The sequence below is a fragment of the Muntiacus reevesi genome, chromosome X, assembly GCF_963930625.1.
Source record: "Muntiacus reevesi chromosome X, mMunRee1.1, whole genome shotgun sequence".
NCBI classification, from domain to species: domain Eukaryota; kingdom Metazoa; phylum Chordata; class Mammalia; order Artiodactyla; family Cervidae; genus Muntiacus; species Muntiacus reevesi.
Genome location: NC_089271.1, coordinates 12,369,899 through 12,392,808, shown reverse-complemented (window position 1 = coordinate 12,392,808; position 22,910 = coordinate 12,369,899). Strand labels below are relative to the sequence as shown.

At 37.3% G+C, this 22,910-nt stretch overlaps 1 protein-coding gene across 2 annotated transcripts in view; it reads right to left on the bottom strand.

The window, feature by feature from the left end:
• Positions 1 to 22,550, bottom strand: part of GLRA2 (glycine receptor alpha 2) — a 188,495-nt gene extending 165,945 nt beyond the window's left edge. For both annotated transcript variants that reach the window (XM_065915649.1, XM_065915650.1), the window contains exons 1-2: positions 22,483 to 22,550; positions 20,199 to 20,332 (exon numbers count right to left, since the gene is read on the bottom strand). In XM_065915649.1, coding sequence (XP_065771721.1) covers positions 20,199 to 20,332; positions 22,483 to 22,550 — 202 coding nt within the window. The remainder of the gene's footprint in view (positions 1 to 20,198; positions 20,333 to 22,482) is intronic.
• Between the last annotated feature and the right edge of the window lie 360 nt (positions 22,551 to 22,910).

Genomic DNA, 22,910 nt, shown 5'->3' with positions numbered 1-22,910 from the left:
CTCCTCATATATGTTGGAAAGTAATCATAAACAGAATCAACTTGCAAGCTTCTGGTCTCAGACTTAGCATTTTCTCCCACTACGCCCAAATGACTGAGATTATTAAATGAAAACATTCCTAGAGCCCAGATAGTAAACTGCACTAGGAAGCAGACTATAGGACTAGAGAAAAATGCCAGATGGAAGGACATGCTTTTGGTATGTCATAGTCAGCATTTTCCTGGAATATATTTAAATGCCTCACACATTTGTACTGAAAGGAGATGTAAATGATTACAAAATGCCATTAGTCAGAGACAGAATCACAGAATGTGTAACCCATCAAGGTAGCAGTTGCTGTATCCCATCTCCTTTGCTCAGCCACTAACTGCCTCCCCCATCCCCCCTCAAAAGATCTATAAGCTAGTTCCAATACATTCCAAGCAGAAAGCTGTTGGGTGATTGGAGAGAAATCAGCTTTTCTCATTCATTTAATTATTCATCAAACATTTATGGAGGATTAATAATGTGCTTGAATCTGAGGATGCAAATTTGAATAATAAACAGATTCTGAAGCAAAATGCTCAAAGACTCTTGCAGGCCTCCAGACTCGGAGCTCCTAGCATAGCTCTGTAATTAAGAAACAGATATAAGGCTAGCTCATGAACTTGGTGTACAATAGACAAATCTTCTAGGCCTTTACCATTGGTAACTGGATGGACTCCTGCCAGATGGCCTGGAATTGAAATTTAGCTCTGCACCCTTATTACCCCTATAATCATAAGCAAGCACATCAGCTCTCTTTTACTAGTTTCTTTGTCTCTAAAGCAGAGATAATAATAACATGCATGTACTTCTCTGTAAAGTTATTGGGAGGATTAAGTGAATTAATATGCAAAGTACTTAGAAGAATGCTTAACACATGGTAAGGACTCAAATAATATAAATAAGTGATGTTATCATCATTAATGCTTTCTGAGCTGCTACAATTAAAATGGTGCAAAGTATATGGATGGAAGTAGTGAAGAATAAAGTGTTGGTCAAGAAGGAAGATGATGGATAACTTGGACCCTGAGCCCCTTTACTTCCCCTCATCTTCTGTTTAAGTACTGTATCTGTTACCTTCTGTCTTCATCTTCTGAGCCTTACATTTAAAGTACATTAAAAAATTCTTTCTATTCAATAAGCTTACTGAGAAGTACATTTTAGTAGAAGACTCTATTTTATGATATATTTAAATTTTACAAGTGTTTCCTGAATGTCTGGGTGGTCTGTCCTGATGGTAAGGAAGTCTATCAAGACACAGCACCAAGGGCCTAGTGCTCTTTGTCAGCTTCATGCTGACTATACTCAGGACCAGCCAGCCCAGCTGGTGGTGGTGGCCCATCTGTGCCAGATGACAGAGCACTGCTTCACCAAGAAAAGAGGCCATTTTAATATTAAAAGCAAAAACAAAAAACCTCCCTTCCCTCAAACTTTGTGAATTAATATCTAATCTCCCCTTTTCTGTCTGGCATTGGTCTTTTAAATGAGAAATCTGCACACACACACACTTCCTCCCACTTTCTCTGATCTCATTCACTCTCTAACCAGCTACAATCTGGGCTTTGGTCTCACTGCTCTAGAGATATCACCCTCACTAAGGTTAAAAATGTCCCACTGACCAAATCCAGTTGCCCATTTCCTTACCTCTTTCTGTTCAGCATTCCTGCTGCACTTGGCAGGTTTGATTTCCTTACCCAAACGCTTTCTCTTCCCTTGATATCAATGACTACATCTTTTCCTGATTCTCTTCCAGATGTTCTGACCATGTGTTAATATTTCTTGTCCAGTCCTTCTTTTGCCCCCATGCCATCAATGTTCATGTTCATGGAAGTCTCATCCTTACTCCTCTCTTCATTCTACACACTTGCACTGAGTGATCTGAATTAATACTATCATGATCTGATGACTCCATTCCTGCATTGATAGCCCCAACATCTGTTTTTAGTTCCAGATTAACATTTTCAACAGCAGATTAGACACATGAATTAGTGGCGGTCATCTGAAAAACATGCTCAAAACTGAACTCGTTATCTTCCTCAGCATCTTCCTCCTTTAACATCTCCTCTTTGAGCAAATGAGAGCATCATCTGCTCAGCTGCCTAACTTGGAACCTTGAGTCAAACATTACTCTTCCTCTTGTACCCTCTATATCCTTTCTAATGTATTTTGACTTTCATTTATCTTATTAATTAGCTTCCCTGGTGGCTCAGATGGTAAAGTGTCTGCCTACAATGTGGGAGACCTGGGTTCCATCCCTGGGTTGGGACGATCCCCTGGAGAAGGAAATGGCAACCCACTCTAGTACTCTTGCCTGGAAAATCCCATGGACAGAGAAGCCTGGAGGGCTACAGTCCATGGGGTCGCAAAGAGGCAGACATGACTCTTTCACTTTATCCTGTTAATTTAGCCTCTCCTTTCCAGTCCCACAGCTGAAGCCTGAACTTTCATCATTTCTCTCTTGTGAATGATTGTCATGATGCCCTGATCCACCATCTTTCTAGTATATCCTTCTAAAGGCATCTTGAATTATCTTCTTAGAATCTAACCTACATCTAACCATACCCCTTCTCTACTTAAAAATCTTAATGTGCCTTCCTGTTACCTACAATTAGATCTGAATGCCTTAATAATCAATTTGACCCTCTAGCTCTAACTAGCTTTATTCTCTAGCCTCATTTTTTATGACTTCCCTCCTTTTACTTTCTTTGGGTATAGTCATGTTTTGTTATCCCCAAAACTCACCAAATTCTTTTCAGACATGAGAATTCCCTACCTTAAGTTCCCTTGTCCATTCCTTGAATGCCTACTCATCTCTCAAGACCCAATTAAAACATCACCTTTTATATGAAGCCTAGAGCTACTTCTTTTTCTCCTCTGTAGCTTGAGCTCTTACATGTAAAGGGCTCCAGAGAAATATAAATGCTATCATTAGTGGAAGCTACCTTAATTGGGCTTCCCAGATTTTATAAAGATTTTTGGTCCATTGATACATAATCTGGAACAACCCCATAGCTTGAGAACCACTTTTCAATTTTTGGTGAGAATGGCAAATGAGGCCCAAAAGGAGAATTCTTTAGAAGAATCAATCACAAGCTCACTGTTTGGAAGGAGTTAAATGCTATAACCATGATGCCAGCAAATCTGGCATTGCTTTGTTGTTGTTGTTAAGTCGCTAAGTTGTTTCTGAATCTTAGCGACCCCATGGAATGCAGCATGCCAAACTCCTCTGTCCTCCACTGTCTCCTGGACTTTGCTCAAACTCATTTCCATTGAATCAGTGATATTATCTAACCATCTCATCCTCTGCTGCCCCCATGTCTTCTTGCCCTCAATCCCTCCCAGCATCAGGGTCTTTTCCAATAAGTTGGCTCTTCGCATCAGGTGGTCAGAGTATTGGAGCTTCAGCTTCAGCATCGGTCCTTACAATGAATACACAGGGTTGATTTTCTTTAGGATCCACTGATTTGATCTCCTTGCAGTCCAAGGGACTCTCAAGAGTCTTCAGCACCACAGTTCCAAAGCATCAATTCTTCAGCGCTCAGCCTTCTTTATGGTCCAACTCTCACATCCCTACATGACTACTGGAAAAACTATAGCTTTGACTGTACAGACCTTTGTTGGCAAAGAGATGTCTCTTCTTTTTAATGTGCTACCTAGGTTTGTCACGGCTTTGCTTCCAAGGAGCAAGTGTCTTTTAATTTTGTGGCTCCAGTCACTGTCCACAGTGATTTTGGAGCCCAAGAAATTAAAGTCTGTCACTGTTTTCACTTTTTCCCCTTCTATTTGCCATGAAGTGATGGGACTGGATGCCACTCTGTTAGTTTTTTTAATGCTAAGTTTTAAGCCAGCTTTTTCACTCTCCTCTTTCACCCTCATCAAGCATTACTTTAGCAGTTGTAAATTACTGGTAATTCAGGTATATCCAAAAATTAACCATTAGTTATATTGATTTTACTTACTAAACATTTCAAGCACTGAAGAGGAGAGTTGCCTCAGGCCAGTGAATTCTATTTGGGTCACCTTAATGCCACCATACATCCGTATTTAATATTGGTTATAGAAAATAAAGCTTTTTATACATGGGATGTCGGTCCTGGAATAGTGGTAAAGTAGAAGGAGTTGGATAGAAAGGCTGGGGATAAGAATGCTGGTACATTAACAATTCTTAATTCTCCTTTACTTGATACCTAGTACAATGCCATGTGCATAGTAAATGCTTGATCTGTATCTATATGTGAATGAATCCATTCATTCAGGATTAAACATTTGTTAAGCTCCTACAAAGACAGGAAATACACAAAACCCTGCAACTTTGAAGATAAATTAGAATCATTCTGTAATATAGGAAAGGGGGGATATCTGTGTTAAAAAGACATTCAATAATGTATTGCAGGTCAAGAATGAGTGTCATTGTCATCATTACCTAAATGATGACTTATATTCCTCTCCATATTAAGCTTTATGTACCTGGAGAGCTAGTGTTGATCTAAATCCTATCTGGCAATAAGATAACTTTTTCTCCCCCCTAAATAGCAAGAATGATGAGCAAAATTACAGCTGCTTTCCATTATGCGAAATGCCTAAGGAGTGAAATGAGAGAATATCTGGGAAAAGACTTCATGCATTTTGAAAGAATCACGAATATTAGATAATAATTTATTATTTTAGTTCAGTTGCTCACACCCACCCACCTTTTCAGATTCTGGGATTAATAATTGGTGTTATGAATTCTTATATTCATCTGATACTAGTTCATTGGCTCCTTGTCTACTGTCATGTATTGGAGGTAAACAATGAAGAATGAGATAAGCCCGGTCTATGGCCTGCTTGACCTGGTCTAGGAGGGGAAGGGACAAGGAAGCAGCCAGTCACAAGAGAGATTGTAGACTGTGCACGTAAGAGAGGTTGGACTTAGCAGTTTAAAGGAAACTTTCTAGAGGAAACGGTACTGATGCTGGTCTGCAGGATGAGTAAGATTAGGCTGGTGAAAAGGCAGGCATGGTAAAGGGAAATGAAAGTGCCAAACACAACAATGAAAGGTGTGAGGAACAGGAAACAGGATATTGAGGTTGGAACAGAGTGGGAAGGCATGGCTTGGGATGCAGAATGATGACGTTGAAGATGATGATATTGATACTACCTCCAAGGTCCTTGGATCCTATTTACCATCTTGTGCCTCTCACCTCAGTATGCGTTTTTTTTAGAAAATTGAAGTAGAGTTGATGTAAAATATTAGTTACAGGTGTACGGGGCTTCCCAGGTAGCGCCAGTGCTAAAGAACCCACTAGCCAATGCAGGAGACATAAGAGACCTAGATTTGATCCCCAGGTCAGGAAGATCCCCTGGAGGAAGGCAAGGCAACCCACAGAGAATCCCATGAACAGAGGAGCCGGGCAGGCTACTGCCCATAGGGTCACAAAGAGTCGGACATGACTGAGCAACTGAGCGTGCATGCATGCACAGGTGTGCAATATAGGAGTCCACAATTTGTAAAGGTTATACTCCATTTATAGTTATTGAAAATGTTGGCTATATTCCTCATGTTGTATAGTATATCCTTGTAGTTTATTTTATACATAATAGTTTGTTTCTCTTAATCCACTACCCCTATATTACCCCTTCACCGTTCCTTCTTCCCACTGGCAACCAAGAGTTTGTTCTCTAGATCTGCGAGTCTGCTTCTTTTTTTGGTATATTCCTTAGTTTGTTGTATTTTTTTGGATTCCACATGGAAGTCGTATCATACCGTATTTCAGTATTTGTCTTTCTCTGTTTGACTTATCATCTCAGCACAATACCCTCCAAGTCCATCCATATTGCTGCATGTGACAAAATGTCACGCTTTTGCTTCCAGTGGCCAGAACATGTAGTCTTGCCTGGAGAATCCCATGGACCGAGGAGCCTGGTAGGCTGCAGTCCACGGGTTCGTGAAGAGTCGGACATGACTGAGCGACTTCACTTTCACTTTTCACTTTCATGCATTGGAGAAGGAAACGGCAACCCACTCCAGTGTTCTTGCCTGGAGAATCCCAGGGACGGGGGAGCCTGGTGGGCTGCCGTCTATGGGGTCGCACAGAGTTGGACATGACTGACACGACTTAGCAGCAGCAGCAGCAGCAACCAGAACATGTGGTTTTTCACAGAGGACTGTTCCAGAGCTACTGGAGCTTACTTTACCCACCTTCTATCTGGGAATTTACTCTCCCCACCCACCCATACACATCCTGAGAGCCATCTTTACCCAATAAATAACAGAGGGGATATGAATAGTCAGCTCTCTTATCTCTAGTCAGAACAACTCTGGGGTATATCTTACACTTCAGAGTTCCCTTGAAGGATCAGGTCACACTCACCCACTATTGGGCTTGGCTTGAGATCATGCTCTTAACTGGGTTCTTACCACCCATTGTTGTCTGATTTCATCACTCTCTTATATGTCTCCCTTGCTCAGTTATCCTTAATAAATCACTTCCACACAGCATCTGCTTCCCAGAAACCCAACCTCAAACAGATGTAGGCAAAAGTCTAACCGTGAAGATCCCAGTAAGCCATGTACAGGTGTATAGACTTTATCTGGAAGTGATGGGAAGTCCCAGGAGAGTTTTAAGAGTCATGGAAGGGTCTAGAAATTCAAGGATACTAGTATTTTGAGCTCTTCACTCCCTCGGATGACAGCTTAGCTTGCTTTTCCTATGCATTCAGATAGAGACATAGCCAATCAGGCACCCCAGAGCAGCTGCACTATGGATTTTCTAAAAAAAGCATAAGAGTTTATTTCTGATCTTAGCTTTCCTTAAGAATCTATTTATTATTCACTCTATATTTCTTTGCTCTATTTGCACCTGCCACATCTCCCTCAAAAGTCTGTGACTTTTTCCAGAGGTATTATTCTGTGATTTATATGGCATTTTGCATGATGTCACTAATGGATACTTTTTGTTAATACCCTCAACTGCTTTGCTTCATCACTGAAGCAGATAATTTATTCTGACATGTATGTGGATAGTTAGACACTGAGGTGATACCTGCTTCCTTGAGACCTTACATATGCAGTTTATTGTGGCAGATGTTATTAGCATCTGGTTTCAGATTCTTATGTAATAGTTATGCTCTTTCAATGTATGGCAGAGTGAGGAAGGTCCCATGGTAAAGGACACATAACTCAATCATGGACACTTCACATGTTCATCCACTTCCACTGAGTTCTTCAAAGATTCCTTCACACAAGCTATATTGCTGTTAATTGTACCCTGACATCTCTTAAATGAATTCAGTTGAGGTGAATGGGTGCTATAGAAGACTTTTCACCCAGGGACTCATGCACGCCCAGTTGCCATAGGCAGGAAATAAAAAATGTGTATGTGTGTGTGTCTATGTGTGTGTATGTGATTATGCCATTTGCAAAGTCTTATTGACAAGTAGAAATGTGGAATTTTTCCCCTTGAGTTAAGTGTATTCTCTTGCTGAGGAAATTCTTTTTTTATGGGCTTTGGGATATTTGCCCCAAGTCAGAGATTTATACATTTTGCTGAAAACCCTCTGTGTTACAAACTTGGTTGGCATCAGATCTGTGGAACAGGAAGCTGCCTGCTGAGTTTTAAGTGGGAATATTTGCTCTGAAGATTTGAATAAAGGATGAGCTTAAATGAGGCATATGTGCACAATAAACAAATGTGAATATTGGAAATGTAGGTGCTTGGGGGAAATAAAAGGAATATATATCCCAGACTGTGGGTAATTCCTCCTATTTCAAACTAGAGAAACACATCTGATAATATAGGATTAGTCTACCAAGGGTCAGGTCAAGTATGCCACTGATCATAGAGAGGTCACTAACTCAAGAAAATAAAATAGGGATATTCCAGGGAAAATAAATGCTGAATAGTATAGCAACCTTATTGTTAAGAAACTATGACCTCAGATTTTAGAGAGAACGAGCAGAGTGGCATTTTATCTATTAAAAAAAATCTTCCTAAAAAAATAGAAATTGTGGTGCCAGGGTTTTCTATCCACAAGGTGTGGCATTGGGCCTCTGTGACATTTCTTTTCAAACAGAGATGATCTCTTCTTAAGTTTTTATACTTTGAGAAGACACTACATACATCATTTTACTATCAAATTTCAGAAAATACTAGGGAAAATGTTATCCTTATCTTCATATCCCATTACTTCTACAACTAAGGATTCAGCAAAGCCATCTCCTCATCCCCCAGTGTAATGCCACTATCTGCCTCCTAGAAATGGAGAAGCTCCAGTGATACTGGAAGCAAATGATAGCAATGAATCTGAGTCAGGCACTCAGGCTATATGATACAAAATCTGAAGACAGAGCAAGCAAACTGTGTGTGTGCTAAATCACTTCTTTATAGTTCATCTTCACTCAGTTCTTCTTCTAGGTCCAATATATACCAACCTTCAATGACCAGTAAAGCTGAAAAATTGCTAGTCGCTCAGTCGTGTCTGACTCTTTGTGACCCCATGGACTGTATAGTCCATGGAATTCTCCAGGCCAGAATACTGGAGTGGGTAGCCTTTCCCTTCTCCAGGAGATCTTCCCAACCCAGGGATCGAACCCAGGTCTCCTGCATTGCAGGCGGATTCTTTACCAACTGAGCTATGAGGGAAGTCCTCAATGACCAGAAAAGCTGAAAAATTGCTATTCCATTATCTGTGGGTTGTACAGTGGAATATCAGCACCAATGCCATTACATGGATACCTTGAAGCAATGTTTCAAATAAGGGGCTTGTTTGCTATAGAATGTGTAGCAGTTCCATCATCAATGTGTCTTCATCTACTGTGTGAGATACAGTTGACCCTTAAACAAGATGAGTTTGAACTATATGGATCCACTTATATGCAATATTTTTTCAATAAAAAACCTACTGGTGGTAAACAATTCTCGCTCTTTGGTTGAATCCACCCATGCGGAACTTGAATAACAGAGGAACTTGAATAACACTGTAAAGTTACACATGGACTTTCAACTGCTGGGATTTGGCACCCCAACCCCACATTGTTCAAGAGTCAATTGTAAATGATGTGGATCAGGAGCCATTCAGGCTAAGGTAGCTTTAGTATTGGGCTTCCCTGGTGGCTTAATGGTAAAGAATCCATCTGCCAATGCAGGAAATGCGAGTTCTATCCCTGGGTTGGGAAGATCCCCTGGAGAAGGAATTGGCAATGCACTCCAGTATTCTTGCCTGGAAAATCCCATGGACAGAGGAGCCTGGCAGGCTACAGTCCATGGGGTCACACAGAGTTGGACAGGACTGAGCACACGTGCACAGGTTTAGTATTTCCCCGCCCCCTACTTTGTTTTCTACATTTTACTAAGACCTTGAAATAAGAAACAGGAAGAAAAAAGCTATACTTGCTTCTTTGACAAATTCAGAGAAAGTATAAGGGAAGAATTAGTAATTAAAAAGTTTTATATATTGGTAACTCTTTTCTCAAGACATTTAGTGATATTTCAAAGACATTTCTCTTTCTGCATCTATCTTCTTTGAAAACAATTTTCAATAGTTCTTCCTGGGAATTTATATCTAACTACATGAAGCATCAATTTTGAGCAGACCAACTTAGAATGTATTTTAATACTACGAATACCTTAACCCTAAAATCTGCACACACTGAGATAAATACTGCATAATTTCAATTGTCAAATGAAGTTTTTTTAGTATGCATTCATTTTTTTTTAATTTCAAAGAAGTGATGGGGAAAAAAATTCTTAAAAAACATTTGAATGGAAATCATACAAGATTTATTCATCTTGGAAAACTGCCTGAAAGAGAATGGCTATTCAAAAGGAAATTTTCCATGTAGCCATGAAATTTTGTCATGTTCTGCTGAAAAAAATGTCTTTAGTTCAAGGTTAAAGGTCACTTGTTTAAGTGTATATTTGTCACTCAGCATTCAAGAATCAAACAGACTAAAACAGAAGGTGATTATCAGATCAAAGTATTTTGCTGTACTGACTAATGTCTTTTCTTTTGTTCTCAATGTTTGTTTTTCCAAAATGCCACTGTTTGCTTATTTATTCATGTAAATGAAGCAGGAGATAAATAGTCTGCAATAATAATCTAACTTGTAGAGTAATTCTCTTGTGGCATCTGAATGCTAATGTTGACCATGTATCAAAACAAAAGCCATGTTTACTGAATTCTGGGGCCTTCCCACTCTTATGAATATTATCTTTCTAGCAGATAAACGTATTTTATATATATATATATATATATATATATATATATATATATATATATATGTAGCTTTCCCATCAGCAGCAGCTATTTTCATGGTAAAAAAATTTTTAGTTGGTCCCATAGTTTTTAGCAAGACCACATTTTCCAAAGTATAGTCTGTAAAACACTAGTTCCTGAGAATGTTACTCATTTAAGGAATCTATGATCAAAGAAGTGGAGGATAAGCCCTTGTGTTAAAAAGAAAGTTTTAAAAATATTTATTTGTATATTTGTACTGTAGCTTTTTTTCAAAACATTTTAACATGCTAATGAATATTGGGAGTCTCTTAGAGGATGTTTTGCAGAATTTCCATTTTTATTTTACATTTTAAACCTTATATCTGAGAACATTTCACGGAACTAGTGTTTTGAGAAATGTCTTTGACCAGATGCTAAACTAAAGAAACATGATAGCTACTTTTCCTAGAAGCAGCCTCTGTACATGAATTTGCTACATGCAAACCTTTTAAGGGCAAGAAAAAAATTGTGAATGGCTGATTCCTTCACTAATCATCTCAGAAGTTTCCAGAGTTTTCCAGAGAATAATGATCATCCTTGAAATATTGGGAGTTGAAATAAGATATAAGCAACTGTAAAGAATTCTGAGCAGAATAATTTCTCAGAGACCAGTTCTCTGGGAAGGTTGGTTGCATCCAAGCTCTTCTGTGGGTGAATCAATAATTTAGAAAGGGACATACTCAAAAATATTAACTTAGACTGTAAAGACTAGGGACTATCCAAATTAGAAGTGAAATAGACATCTTGGTCCAAGTCTTTTATTTTTGAGATGACAAGAATTAATCCCAGAGAGGTTGGGTGGCATGCTCTAGGTCACAGCTGGCAAAACTGTAGTTAAAACAATGCCTCAGGAGTCTCAGTTTAGATTTTTTCTTCTTGTAGGATGTCCCCCACCTTTATTTGGTAAGGCAATACTGGAGCACAGTATCTTGGGGGAAAATACTATAAGGAAGATATTATTCTTCAGTGAAATTGAAGTCGCTCAGTCGTGTCTGACTCTTTGCAACCCCATGGACTGTAGCCTACCAGGTTCCTCCGTCCGTGGGATTTTCCAGGCAAGAATACTGGAGTGGGTTGCCATTTCCTTCTCCAGGAGATCTTCCCGACCCAGGGATTGAACCCGGGTCTCCTGCATTGTAGGCAGATGCTTTACCATCTGAGCCATTAGGGAAGTTATTCTTCAGATACGGGAACAAAAATTTCTCATTCTGGACCTGTAGTTCTTAAATTATAGGGAGTAGTGAATTTGTTAAAGTGAGTGTTTAAACATCCTTTCATTCATTGATTCCAGAGAGGTAGAGTTGGAAAGGTGGGACCAGCTATGTGCCTTTTTAACATTACTCACATGGCTCTAAAGCAGGTGTTCTGAAAAGCGTGGTTTGAGAAACACATCTGATTGGGTGCCAGTTTGGTTTAGCCTTAAATCCTAAATCATTTGACTTGGCATACTCTATACAACATTCACGTATTAAAACCACAATTAATTCAAAAGAAAAAGTAGAATATGAGAAATCCATTGTGAGAACTCCAGTATATATATAAATTATCCTGAATTATATCATCTTACTGGGGTTGTTACAGTGTGGTTTACCTAATGTGTGTATCCTTCACTTTTCAGACTTGGAGGTTTGAAGCTAAATAAACAGACTCTTTGTTTTCTGAATACATTTAAGGGGGAAGGGTGCAAAGAATGCTATTTCTAAGAGAAAGGCTGATAAAAGAAATCTCAGCTGCCTTGTCGGGCATGAATTTGTTCTTAGAAACCCACATCTTGAAGTATTTAAATGTAAATAAATCAGAAGAAGATAGATTATATTATCTTCTATGTACACTTGGGTTTTAAAAGTGAAAGAAAAATTAGGTGGTAAAGTGGTTCTGAGGTTTTCCTAAAGTAGTTAGAATTGCCGTGATAAGTAGCTATATTTCAGGTGCAGTAATCAAACCAACCAAGCAGTGGAAAACAAGCAGCTGTCCCTCAGACCCACCGTTTCCTCAGAACACACACTTCCCTGCCCCTAGGCTTCTAACACTTCTTCAGCTCTGTACAGACAGAAGAGCAGGCAGGAAAGGCTGTGTCTCAGAAATGCTGCCCCAAGAGACTTGGCATTTAATCTTGTGCTTCAAATCGAAGCCCACAACACATTCCAGCGTGGGAAGCCTGGGGCGGGGGCGGGGGGGTGGATTACTGAGGGGCAAACACAGCAATGTTAGCAAACATATAAACATGTTAAATCAGAGAGAAAGGAAACAATATTAATTATTTTTGTATATTCCACAGGAAGACTTCTGTCTCCCCCCTTTTTCCCTCTTCGCCCCTACCCCTTTGCACCTCTTTAACTTGTCTGTTTAGGAAACAGAACTATCACCTTCCATTATCTTCCTCTCTCTTCTCCGCCTTTGGAGGTATCATGTATCTATCGGGAAAATATATCCAGGTGGTATCCCGTTCTCATTTCCCTCCTTTCCCGAGAGTGACAAAGGAAGGCTTATTAAACCTATTGTCAGTTTGGGAACTGTCTGTTTGATCACCCGAAGTTGAAGGGTGGCTTTGCTCAGAAGCTGACTTTGTGCTGATTATCTTCCACTCCCCACCCACCTCAAGATTCTGTCTTTTTTGTTCTTCTCTATACTCTGGGAAGCTGACCTTCTGGGTTTACATCATTGAGCTCCCTTGCCCTCAGACTTCTAGTTGGATTTGGCCAATGAGAATGTCCACAAGAAAATGGAATGCAGGAGGAGAGTGGGGTCAGAACATTTATTCACTAGCTTCCTCCTTGCTAAGCCAGCGCGTAGTGACTCCATTGCTCCATAGATCTCACTGTGTGGCTTCTCTCTAGAGCCACTTTCTCTAGGTTCTGGCAGCTACTCCCCTTCTCGCCTCTTCAGGTCTACTATTGACAGTCCCAGAGTACTACATTCTCCCTTTAGGGATTGGTTTTTTCCAAACTCTCCCACACCCTGTTGGAATATGCCATCTCTTTCCTGCAAGGATCCTGGATGGTACAGCATTAAACTTACAAATTATATTCCAGCTTTTACTGAAGTGAGAACTGACATTTAGAAGCTTAACTTTCTGTTTACCACTGTATACTTAGCAAGGAACATTGTTCCTGGCACATAGGTATTGCTCACTGCTTATTTATTAAAGGAATAAACAAAAGAATTGCGTGTTTAGATTGAAATATAAAGATGGAAAACCTTTACATGTAATTTTTTTGTGCTCACATATGTGCTCCCTTGCTGCAAATTTATTCTGTTGCTTTGACAATGCATGGGCAGGTGTAGCTTATTTTTCCTCAAGAAAGTACGAGCCACCTCCCAACAGAAAAAAAAAAAATAGAAAACAGGACTTACTCAGTCACATTCATGGTAACTGCCTATTCGGTTTCCACATTTTGACTTGACCCAGGATTTTGTTTTTCCCTCTTGGATGGATATGTTAATGAAACAGAGCCACCATTGGGCGTACTCTTGTGCTTCATAAAGGAGTGGAGGGTGCATAAGCCAGGACATGAGTCAGAGAGAGTGTCCAGATTTCCTCCTGTACTTGCCCCCTGACCACATTTGGTTGGCTAGCCAGACTAGAACTCCAAAATGGAGATCTAGTTACTTTATTCTTACAGGTCCTTCACAGTTAAGAATACCAGTTAGAGACCTATTCTTTTCACTCATGTCCCTCCTTTAGTGAGCTTCACATAGCTTAAAGTATCTGCAATCAGTCACAAGTGTTCAGAGTAGTCCTCTCAAGAAAGAAGTCAATGAGAAAATGTTGCCTCCTAAAGTCAAGACAGCCTCTTAGGTGTTAACTTTGAGGAGAAAAGAGAACGCTTCCAAAGACCTTATAATGAGGCTTAATCAACTAAATTTTCATTTTTAAGACTGAACATGTCTGATCCAACACACCAAGAAAAATATCCAACACCACCAAGAACAAGCTAATAACTATTTTTCTCTAAACCTGATTATACCAACTAGACACATTATAATGTCCTCTCTTTAAGTACTGAGACACCCTGATATATATGCCATTATTTCTTAAAACAAGGTCTCAGATTATCAACAAAATGGACTGAATTGTTCTTCAGCATGGGGAGTAACAGAAAGTACTATAGAACTCAGGATAAAATGTTTAGACTCTCTCAATAATGAAAATTAAGGATATGAAGTCACCCAGAATCAACCAAGGAGCAATACATTCTCAAAAACTAAATTATGGGCTTCCATTTCCAGTGCTCTTAACCTGCCATGTTGCAGAGACTGAATGTTCTTTTTAAAATACTTATTCTAAAATTAGAAATCAATTCAGCACGTTTGTGCAGTGACCCTTGCAACCGCAGTAACTGGACAAGAAAATACATCAGAAATGACAGTCACATATCTTGCATCAAATTCAGAGTCCTTTCTAGACCAAGCAAAATTGGTTCTATGTCTTTTACTTGGTTCATTTAAAAAATGAATCTAAGAAAATAATCAAGGATGAGATTTGAATAAAGATTTCATAAAGATATTTCCTTCACACAAATGGCTCCCTCTTTGTTTCATATTAAGGAATGGGAAATAGCCCTCTCAGGTTGAAAATCTTCCCACTGGACTAATAAAAAAAGAACCAGCTAAGACATATGACATCTACATCCTGGTTACTGTGGTAGGACTCTAAAATGCTAGAACCTCTTTGACTCTTTTTTTTCCCCATTAAAAATAAATTCAAACAACTTTTAAGGACCCAATCACCATGAAGGGTAACTTTTGAGAATACATAGTCAGTGTCAGTTGTAATAGAGAAATGGAAGACTGGTAATAATAATTCAAATTACTTGTAATAATTTTAATAGTTAGAAGCAAATCATTCAGATTTATGATTTCATTGGATATTCAGAACAACCCAAATGAGGTGAGCAAAGTCAGAATAATACCTGAGTCATAGAGAGATGGAGACATCTCATCTCCAAAGTGGTTGAACTCGGACATGTACCTGGGTTTTCTGGATCCAAGTCCAAGACCCCTCCCACTCTACTACTCTGTCACCATGGAATGGAAGACATACTTCAATAAATGAACTTATACTCTGGAGTAGACATTGCCAGAGTGTGTTAGAATACTGTAGATGCCTCCTTCTTGGTGTTACCTCAAATTCCTGACAAGCACCTTGCAGGCCCATCAGAGCAGCCTAGTATATACAAATGAAGCTAAAAATAAACTGTGACACAGCTAGTGGATTTTGGATATTCAAAAATCTTCATCTACATCATACCTGAGTAAAACTATCATATATAAATTTCTCTTTGATACATCCATACTTTCCTTTCAGTAACCATTTCCCCCCCTTTATCTCCTATTGTGTGATTCTAAAATGGCTGTACCCTTTTAGGTGTCTGAAGGTTTCGACTGCTTTCTGCATTCAAGTCAAATACTTCTGCGAAAAATCTTTCTGATACTTGTAAGCATTCTATTCTTTTTCTCAGAATCCATGGTAATATCTGATGCCTGCATCTACCAGGGTGATCAAAGAAATGATTATGCTAGGGCTTCATTACCGCCCGCTGAGAGAAGCACTCTTTCCAAGGGTCCCTGCTGGACATTTGTGTTCAGGTCATGCTCTACAGGAACGATAAGCACAACACATGGTCTTGAGTTCCTGTTGGCTACAGACAAGAGAGTTTTCAAGGGGAGAAACCTGAAGACCTCGAGGTTTTTGAAAGTAAATCTGTTTCTTACTTGCATCTGAAACACCTTTTGAGCTGATAACTCCTTGGAAAATAAAGGAAACCATATTGCATGCAAATGTAGGTTTTAATGTCACACATCACACTTTCAAATTTAGGTCTCCAGATATGGGGAAAAAATCAGTGTGCATGGCATGCACAAAAAAGTGGAGAGAATAATTATCTCCTGGCATGATCTATTCCAGATCCTATCCCAAAATGAATGCTCTGGTGAAATGCATTTATTCACATTGGGATGAAACTTAGGATATAACTCTTAAGTTAATTTTCTTTTCAAAGAAAATTTTGTTAAAATAGATAAAGGCTTTGTTTCAAAGAGAGAAAATCAGAACTAATGCGTTTTGCCCAGGTTTGAGCATTTCATTTGGCTTCTTGAAAAGCTTAATGTTTAAAGTGGCATTTTCAAGATACAATAATACTGACAAAGGAATATCTGATAGGATGATGGAATAACACCATGATAAATCAACTGAGAATGAGACAAATCACCTAAGTGGGGAAAGAGTCTTCTCTGTTGACATAGAATCAACATTTACCATGGTTTCAACACAGGTAATTGTGAGTAGATATAGCTTGTGTTTTTATCTGAAGTGAGGATTTTCAAAATTTATGTTTTGACGACACCTGACCCAAGTCTCTGTGGATCTCATAGATGGAATGCAATTGGCAGCTCTGACTCATGACTTTGTTTATACACTATGCTTCAGCACATCAGAAAAGCTTTTTTTTTCTGATAGTTTCTAAGAATGGCTCTCAATTACAGAGTCTGTCTGAATCATTTCTGGCTCCCTTTTCTAGCATACATCCATCTTCCTTCCTTGTGTATATGCCCATTACGACATCTTTCAGAGCCCATTAGGGATATGGAATAGACATGAAATATTTTACTGACTTGAAAGTATGCAGGAAAAATTTCTTCCAATAAGAAAAATTGTGCATACACACTTTTTTTCCCATGCCAGTACACAGCATCAAAGAAAACAGAGAAATGTGCTATTATTTCTTACAGCTTCTAGAAAAGCCATTTCCTTTTTCTCAACAGCCCATATTTGGCTTTTGCTTGTATTCTTGTGGTCAGATTTTGCCCTTTTTTCTTCTTGTTAATCATCATTATTGTTATTTTCAATATCATTGTCTTCATTGTCACCATGTTTATTGTTATCATAGTCAGTTTGGTTTTGGCAGTTACAGGGAGTCTATCACTATTCCAGATACAATCACATTTCCTAATCACCTTTCATATCTATCTACTATATAAAATTTCTCATTGATACATTGCTAATCAGCTATAGTAAGTACTATAGTTTTCCTAGTCTTCTTATTGTTACAAGTTCCTTATTATCTCTTTTATTTCTTTCTCCTAAACTCAGCTAAAATCATCTTTGCTAGCCACTAGAACCACTGGTGGGTTCCTCAGAAGTTCCCACCTCTTGCCAATATCTGATAGTAACCTATATCTGATAGTAGCCTATAATGGAATATAATCTGCAAAAAAACCTGAATCACTATGCTGTACACCTAAACTAACAAATACTTTGAGTTAATTATACTTCATTTCTTAAAAATGTTCCCTCCACCCTCAACTTCTACTACAATTTATTGTAAGCACTAATTTTCAAAAATTGATCTACATTTTCACTTCTTTCTTGGTTCTTATTTCCTCATTCTGGAGAAAATGATGGTTTCTTTTCATATACATATATACATATATATATATATATAATAAGGTGTGGTATGGGGATGGGTTGATAAATCATAAATATGCAATAGAACTATATTAGACATATAAAGTTCCATGGGAACACTAATGAGGGGAGATCACGTCTGGAATCAAGTAAGGAATGTTTTACACCCAGGAAAAACCAAAATCCTCATAGTAAAGAGAATTGTGGGAGCTGTTCTGTAATTGTTCTGATATAAACGGTCCATGTAAGTAACATTTATGAAAGAGTATCATGGTTCATTGAAGTGAGAGTTAAAGGGAAAGGGAGAGAAAAGTCAGTAAAGTTCATTCATGTTAAGAGTCCTAAGTGATATTCACCTGTTTCCCTTTGATAAGTCTTTAAAACATCCCGTACCCAGGTCTTTAGGAGAGATTTCAAAAATATGGCCAAGCTTTGCTATACTTGATATTCTCCTCATTTATTTTTTCTTTTAGAATCATGAGAAATGTCCTTTCCAAAGAGTGACGTCCCCAAAAGAGCCAGAAAAAAACTGTGTGGTCACTTAAAGTAGATGCGAAGAACTGACTCACTAGAAAAGATCCTGATGCTGGGAAAGATTGAAGGTGGGAGGAGAAGGGGACGACAGAGGATGAGATGGTTGGATGGCATCACTGACTCGTTGGACATGAGTTTGGGTAAGCTCCGAGAGTTGGTGATGGACAGGGAGGCCTGGCGTGCTGCAGTCCATGGGGTCGCAGAGTCAGACACAACTAAGCGACTGAACTGAACTGAACTGAAAGTAGCACTAACAACATGGGTGTTTGTTTTATTACTCTTTGCACTTTTCTTCCCTTTTAAAAAATTATTTCTGGAAAATAATGTTAATAGCTGCTATTAAACAAGATTCTCATAAACTTGAAACAATTCATCTCTGGTCCTTCTCTATGAAACTTTCCATGAATAGCTTAATAGAAAATCATCTTTCCTTTTGTTGGAATCCTGTAGTATTTTATCTGTACTTCCTAATGTTACTTAACTATTAACTAGTTATCTCTTTCTATCTAGTATTATGCATTATATTATTATACATATATTTATGTAACATCTGCTCTCTCCACTGAAATTTTTGGTGGTAGCATCCAAACCTGTTACATCTCTCAAGTTTTCAAAGCATGCAGTAGTTAGTTTTTTGCATGTAGTTCAGATTAAAAAGTTATTAGATGGCTCAATGAATAAATGTATGAGTGAGCAGTCTCATTGACAAAGCTGATTCTCAACTAGTTACTCATAGGATTTTATTTCAAATATTGACTTCCAGTGACCATAAAATTAATATGAAATGGGGTGAACATGAAAATTTTCAGGAAAATCGATCTTTGAACTAAGTTCTGTTGTCTCTCTTTTATATTTAATCTATAAATCAAAATATTTATTTTGTCAAAAATCTGATATGTTTCTTTAAGTAATGTGCCCTTCGCTGGGTATATTCAGAGGTGCAACATTTAAAAAAGAAAGGAATTTAGAATTTAGTTTTCATGCTCATATTTGCCAATAATAAAAATTAATCAACCCTCAAGGAAAGCAATCCAATTAAATAGTTAATAAGCAAAACCAAAGCAATGCATGAATTATGACATAATACCTAGATGATCATAGGTTTATCCTTTTATAAAATATTATAAATATTTCACACAGCATTATTTTAAATTAAATTACAAAATAAAATGCACTTATTTAAAATATGTTTTAAAATTAAAACATCAAAACAATTCAATAAATAACTGGTTCTTATTTTGGTATTTTTCTGATTCAGAATAAAAATTAATCAAATAGATCAAAAGTAATTTTTGCAGACTATTAATTACATTTTTTAATGCTAAACATACAAAAACACCAAAGTTTTTGGTTTGTTTCTAATCAAACAAAGAAAGTATCCACCATCTTTGACATATGCACTTTACAATTCTATGATCTTCTTTGTTAATTTCTGATAAATAATTTCAAATAAACAATGAGACTGCTTAAACAAGAGGAACCAATAGTTTGTAATATATTCAATTAGAGCCTTTTCTCATAAGGTTTAAAAATAAGGGCTTGAAAGTATATATAATGGCATGTTATATATTGAATTTTAAACTTCAATTTAGGGGTAGGCATTTAAAACCCAAACCAAAGACCTTGGTGTAATCATTCATATAAATCAAGTCTATCATTTGCTCTTATATTCGTTTCTGGTCACACTCCCACTCAAGATAACATAGGGAATGTGGCAATAATCTCAGATTTTAGTTTTCCTTGTGGAGCATAACACAAATAAGGAAAGTTTTTGCAAGTTTATGTGTTTGTGTGCAAACAATACATAAAATTTAAGCTATTAAATCAACTAGTTGAAAAGAATGGGAAAATGAAATGAAATACTGTGCTTTTTGTTTTCATTTTGTAATAAAAAGTCCCGAAAACTTTTTTTCGATGTATTCAAACATCTGAACTTCCCATAGGCTTAAGTAACATAAGTTTAAGTGGAACCTACCTTTAAAATTTGGTCTGATTCTTGCATCATATCCTGATGTCCTTCCCATTAATTTGTCCAAGAAATCTGAAGGAGATAGGGTCTGTGAAGGTTGTTTTCCAGACCTGGAGTCATGGTCTTTGCAGAAAGCCGCCCTAAACACATCATTAACTCTTTTAGCAACAATTCCATTCTTATCACCTGAGAACTAATGTTCACACAATGTTTGACATCATGTTTTATAAATATATTTGATATGTTAATAAGAAGAAAAAAATTATAAACTTTTTGGTCAACTTCCTAACTTGTATATGGTCTTGAGGTAACTTTAAGTGGTGAAGGGTATAAATCCTGAGTCATATTTCCTAAGTTACCAAAGTTTGCCATAAGATGTTTAAGATGACACAGCATGCATAGCTGTAGATTATAGGTTTTATGGATATGTAAAGCTCTTTCTAGTGTCATCAGGGAAATGAGGATAATTTCTAAAATTTATGTGATTGTCTCATTTCCCCATGATTTTCAAAATATTCTTCCAGCATTTCAACCCTTATTGTAAGTCCTCTACATATGTGTGTGTGTGTGTGTGTGTGTGTGTGTGTGTATAAAATAAGATGGGCAGAACACAGTAAACCATGAACTAATTATCCCATTGCTTATTTTCTCACCTGCTAGATTCTGTTCCAACTTTCAGCTATTTTCAATGTGTTGTTTAAAAGAAAATCTTCACTTGTAAATTTAACTTCATTCTAAAATAGGTCAACAATGAGCATGTCTGTACTTCTATTTTATTTTATCATTGTTATTTATATACTAGCATTTAAGTTGTTGACTTTCTAGTAAAGTATTCATGAAAAAGAACTTCTAAATCAGTTTGTCTTTTGCATTGTTAAGACACTAAATGGTAATTGGACAACTTCTCAGATTTTTATTTTCCTTAAAAGGCTTATAAAAAGAGCATATTTGGTTTGTAATGAAATGAATTCTTTCACAATACATAGTTGTTAACTGAATGTTGATTTCTTCCACAAAGTATGTATTTTCAAGCTTTATTTTCAATAGTTTAACAAATAATCTTGTTAATTCTTATTACTAAGAAAATATCACATTCTTGACAGTTTTTCAAAGAAGTAATATTAAATATAAGTGCAAAGATGATACAAACATTTGGTAAAAGTTAAAATTGATACAATCACCTAGAAATACTCACATTCCCATAAGCAGATTCATCTGATTAATCAAGTATTATTTGATTATAATGGTGATGGTGGTGGTGATGAAGATGATGATGATGATGATTCTAATAAAACCCAGCCTACGATTTTTCTTAATCATAGTAGGAGGTGTGAACCTGAAAGGAACATAGAGGGTTTTCCCAGTACTCATAGCATTATTGCTATATGTTCCATTTCTCTTGGTTCTGTGAAAAAATACCATAAAATTTGGTGAAAATTAAATGAAGAGTCCTATACTTTGTTGTACGAACATTTCTTATTTCTATCTTGTCTTAGAACCTCTTAGCCATTAGGATGGCTATTTCACTTACTGCTAATAATCTGATATTTTGAGGTATCAATTGATTAAATGATTTATAAATTAAGTAGAAAATGAAAGCATGCAAATAATGATTTCTTGCTTATTTTAATTATGCATAGTCCATTTCTCATGCATGAATAAATACAAAGATGTCATATTAATTTAGTTCTGATAGGCAATAATATTTCTAAATTTGTTGAACAGTAGACTACAGTGATAGCATGAGTTTTTAAATGTTTTTGATGTTTCAAGAAATTTCCTGAATTGTAGTTCTCATAGTATGCATCTAGTTATTGAAATACAATAGAAGTCCCAAGTTGGCTAAGAATTTGGGTTCTTTTATATTTTATATAAAATGAGCATGCTCCTAGCAAATTAATTCAATCAGTTGCACCATATGAAAAGCATTGCATTCAATAATCCCTTTAAATGACTTACAGAAGAATTTGAAAACAAAAAAAAAATCTCCATTATACAGAAATATAAAGAGCATGCAACTCATCAGAGTATCTTAATATCACATTGGCTGTGAAAAAGCATTCAAGTGCATAAAGTAGGATTATGCATCGTAAAACTTGCCTTTGTGAAAATTTGCCACCTTCCCACCATAATTAAGCTTTTTAAAAGAACAAAAGAACTCTAACTCTCCTTTATAAAATTAGCATAATATGGTCCAGGACATAGAAAAATATATAAAAATTACATGACACGTTCTCTTTCAAACAGTTTTCATGTGGAAAATATCAGCATGCAAAGTCGTTTCACCTACCTGAAGTGGTTTGTCTCTAAGAAAAATGCAAACAAGGTTGTCAAAATGTTCACTAGCTGCCGGTTCATTCCTGTATCTGTGATGCTTGTGGAAAATATTCCCGAAATGATTCCAGAAAGAAGCTAGGGCAAAGTATCTATTTATTGTCCAGACTCAAAATTTGGCAGGAATCTAGTTTCCTTGAAAATCAAAAAGAGATTTGGGTTTGTACAGTTTGCTGAGGAAAAACAAAAAGTGCCAGTACTAGGCATCATGGTCAGGTCAAACGGGGGCTGAGGACCATCAGTTAACCCAGGAGAGACAAAGCCTTAGAACTGATGGATCCCCAGCTGCTTTTCTTGAATAATAAAAATGCTGCTACCTTAATCACATCACCATGCAAAGGGGGCTGGTGACAATGCCATGCTGGAAGTCGGTTGCAGTGGCTT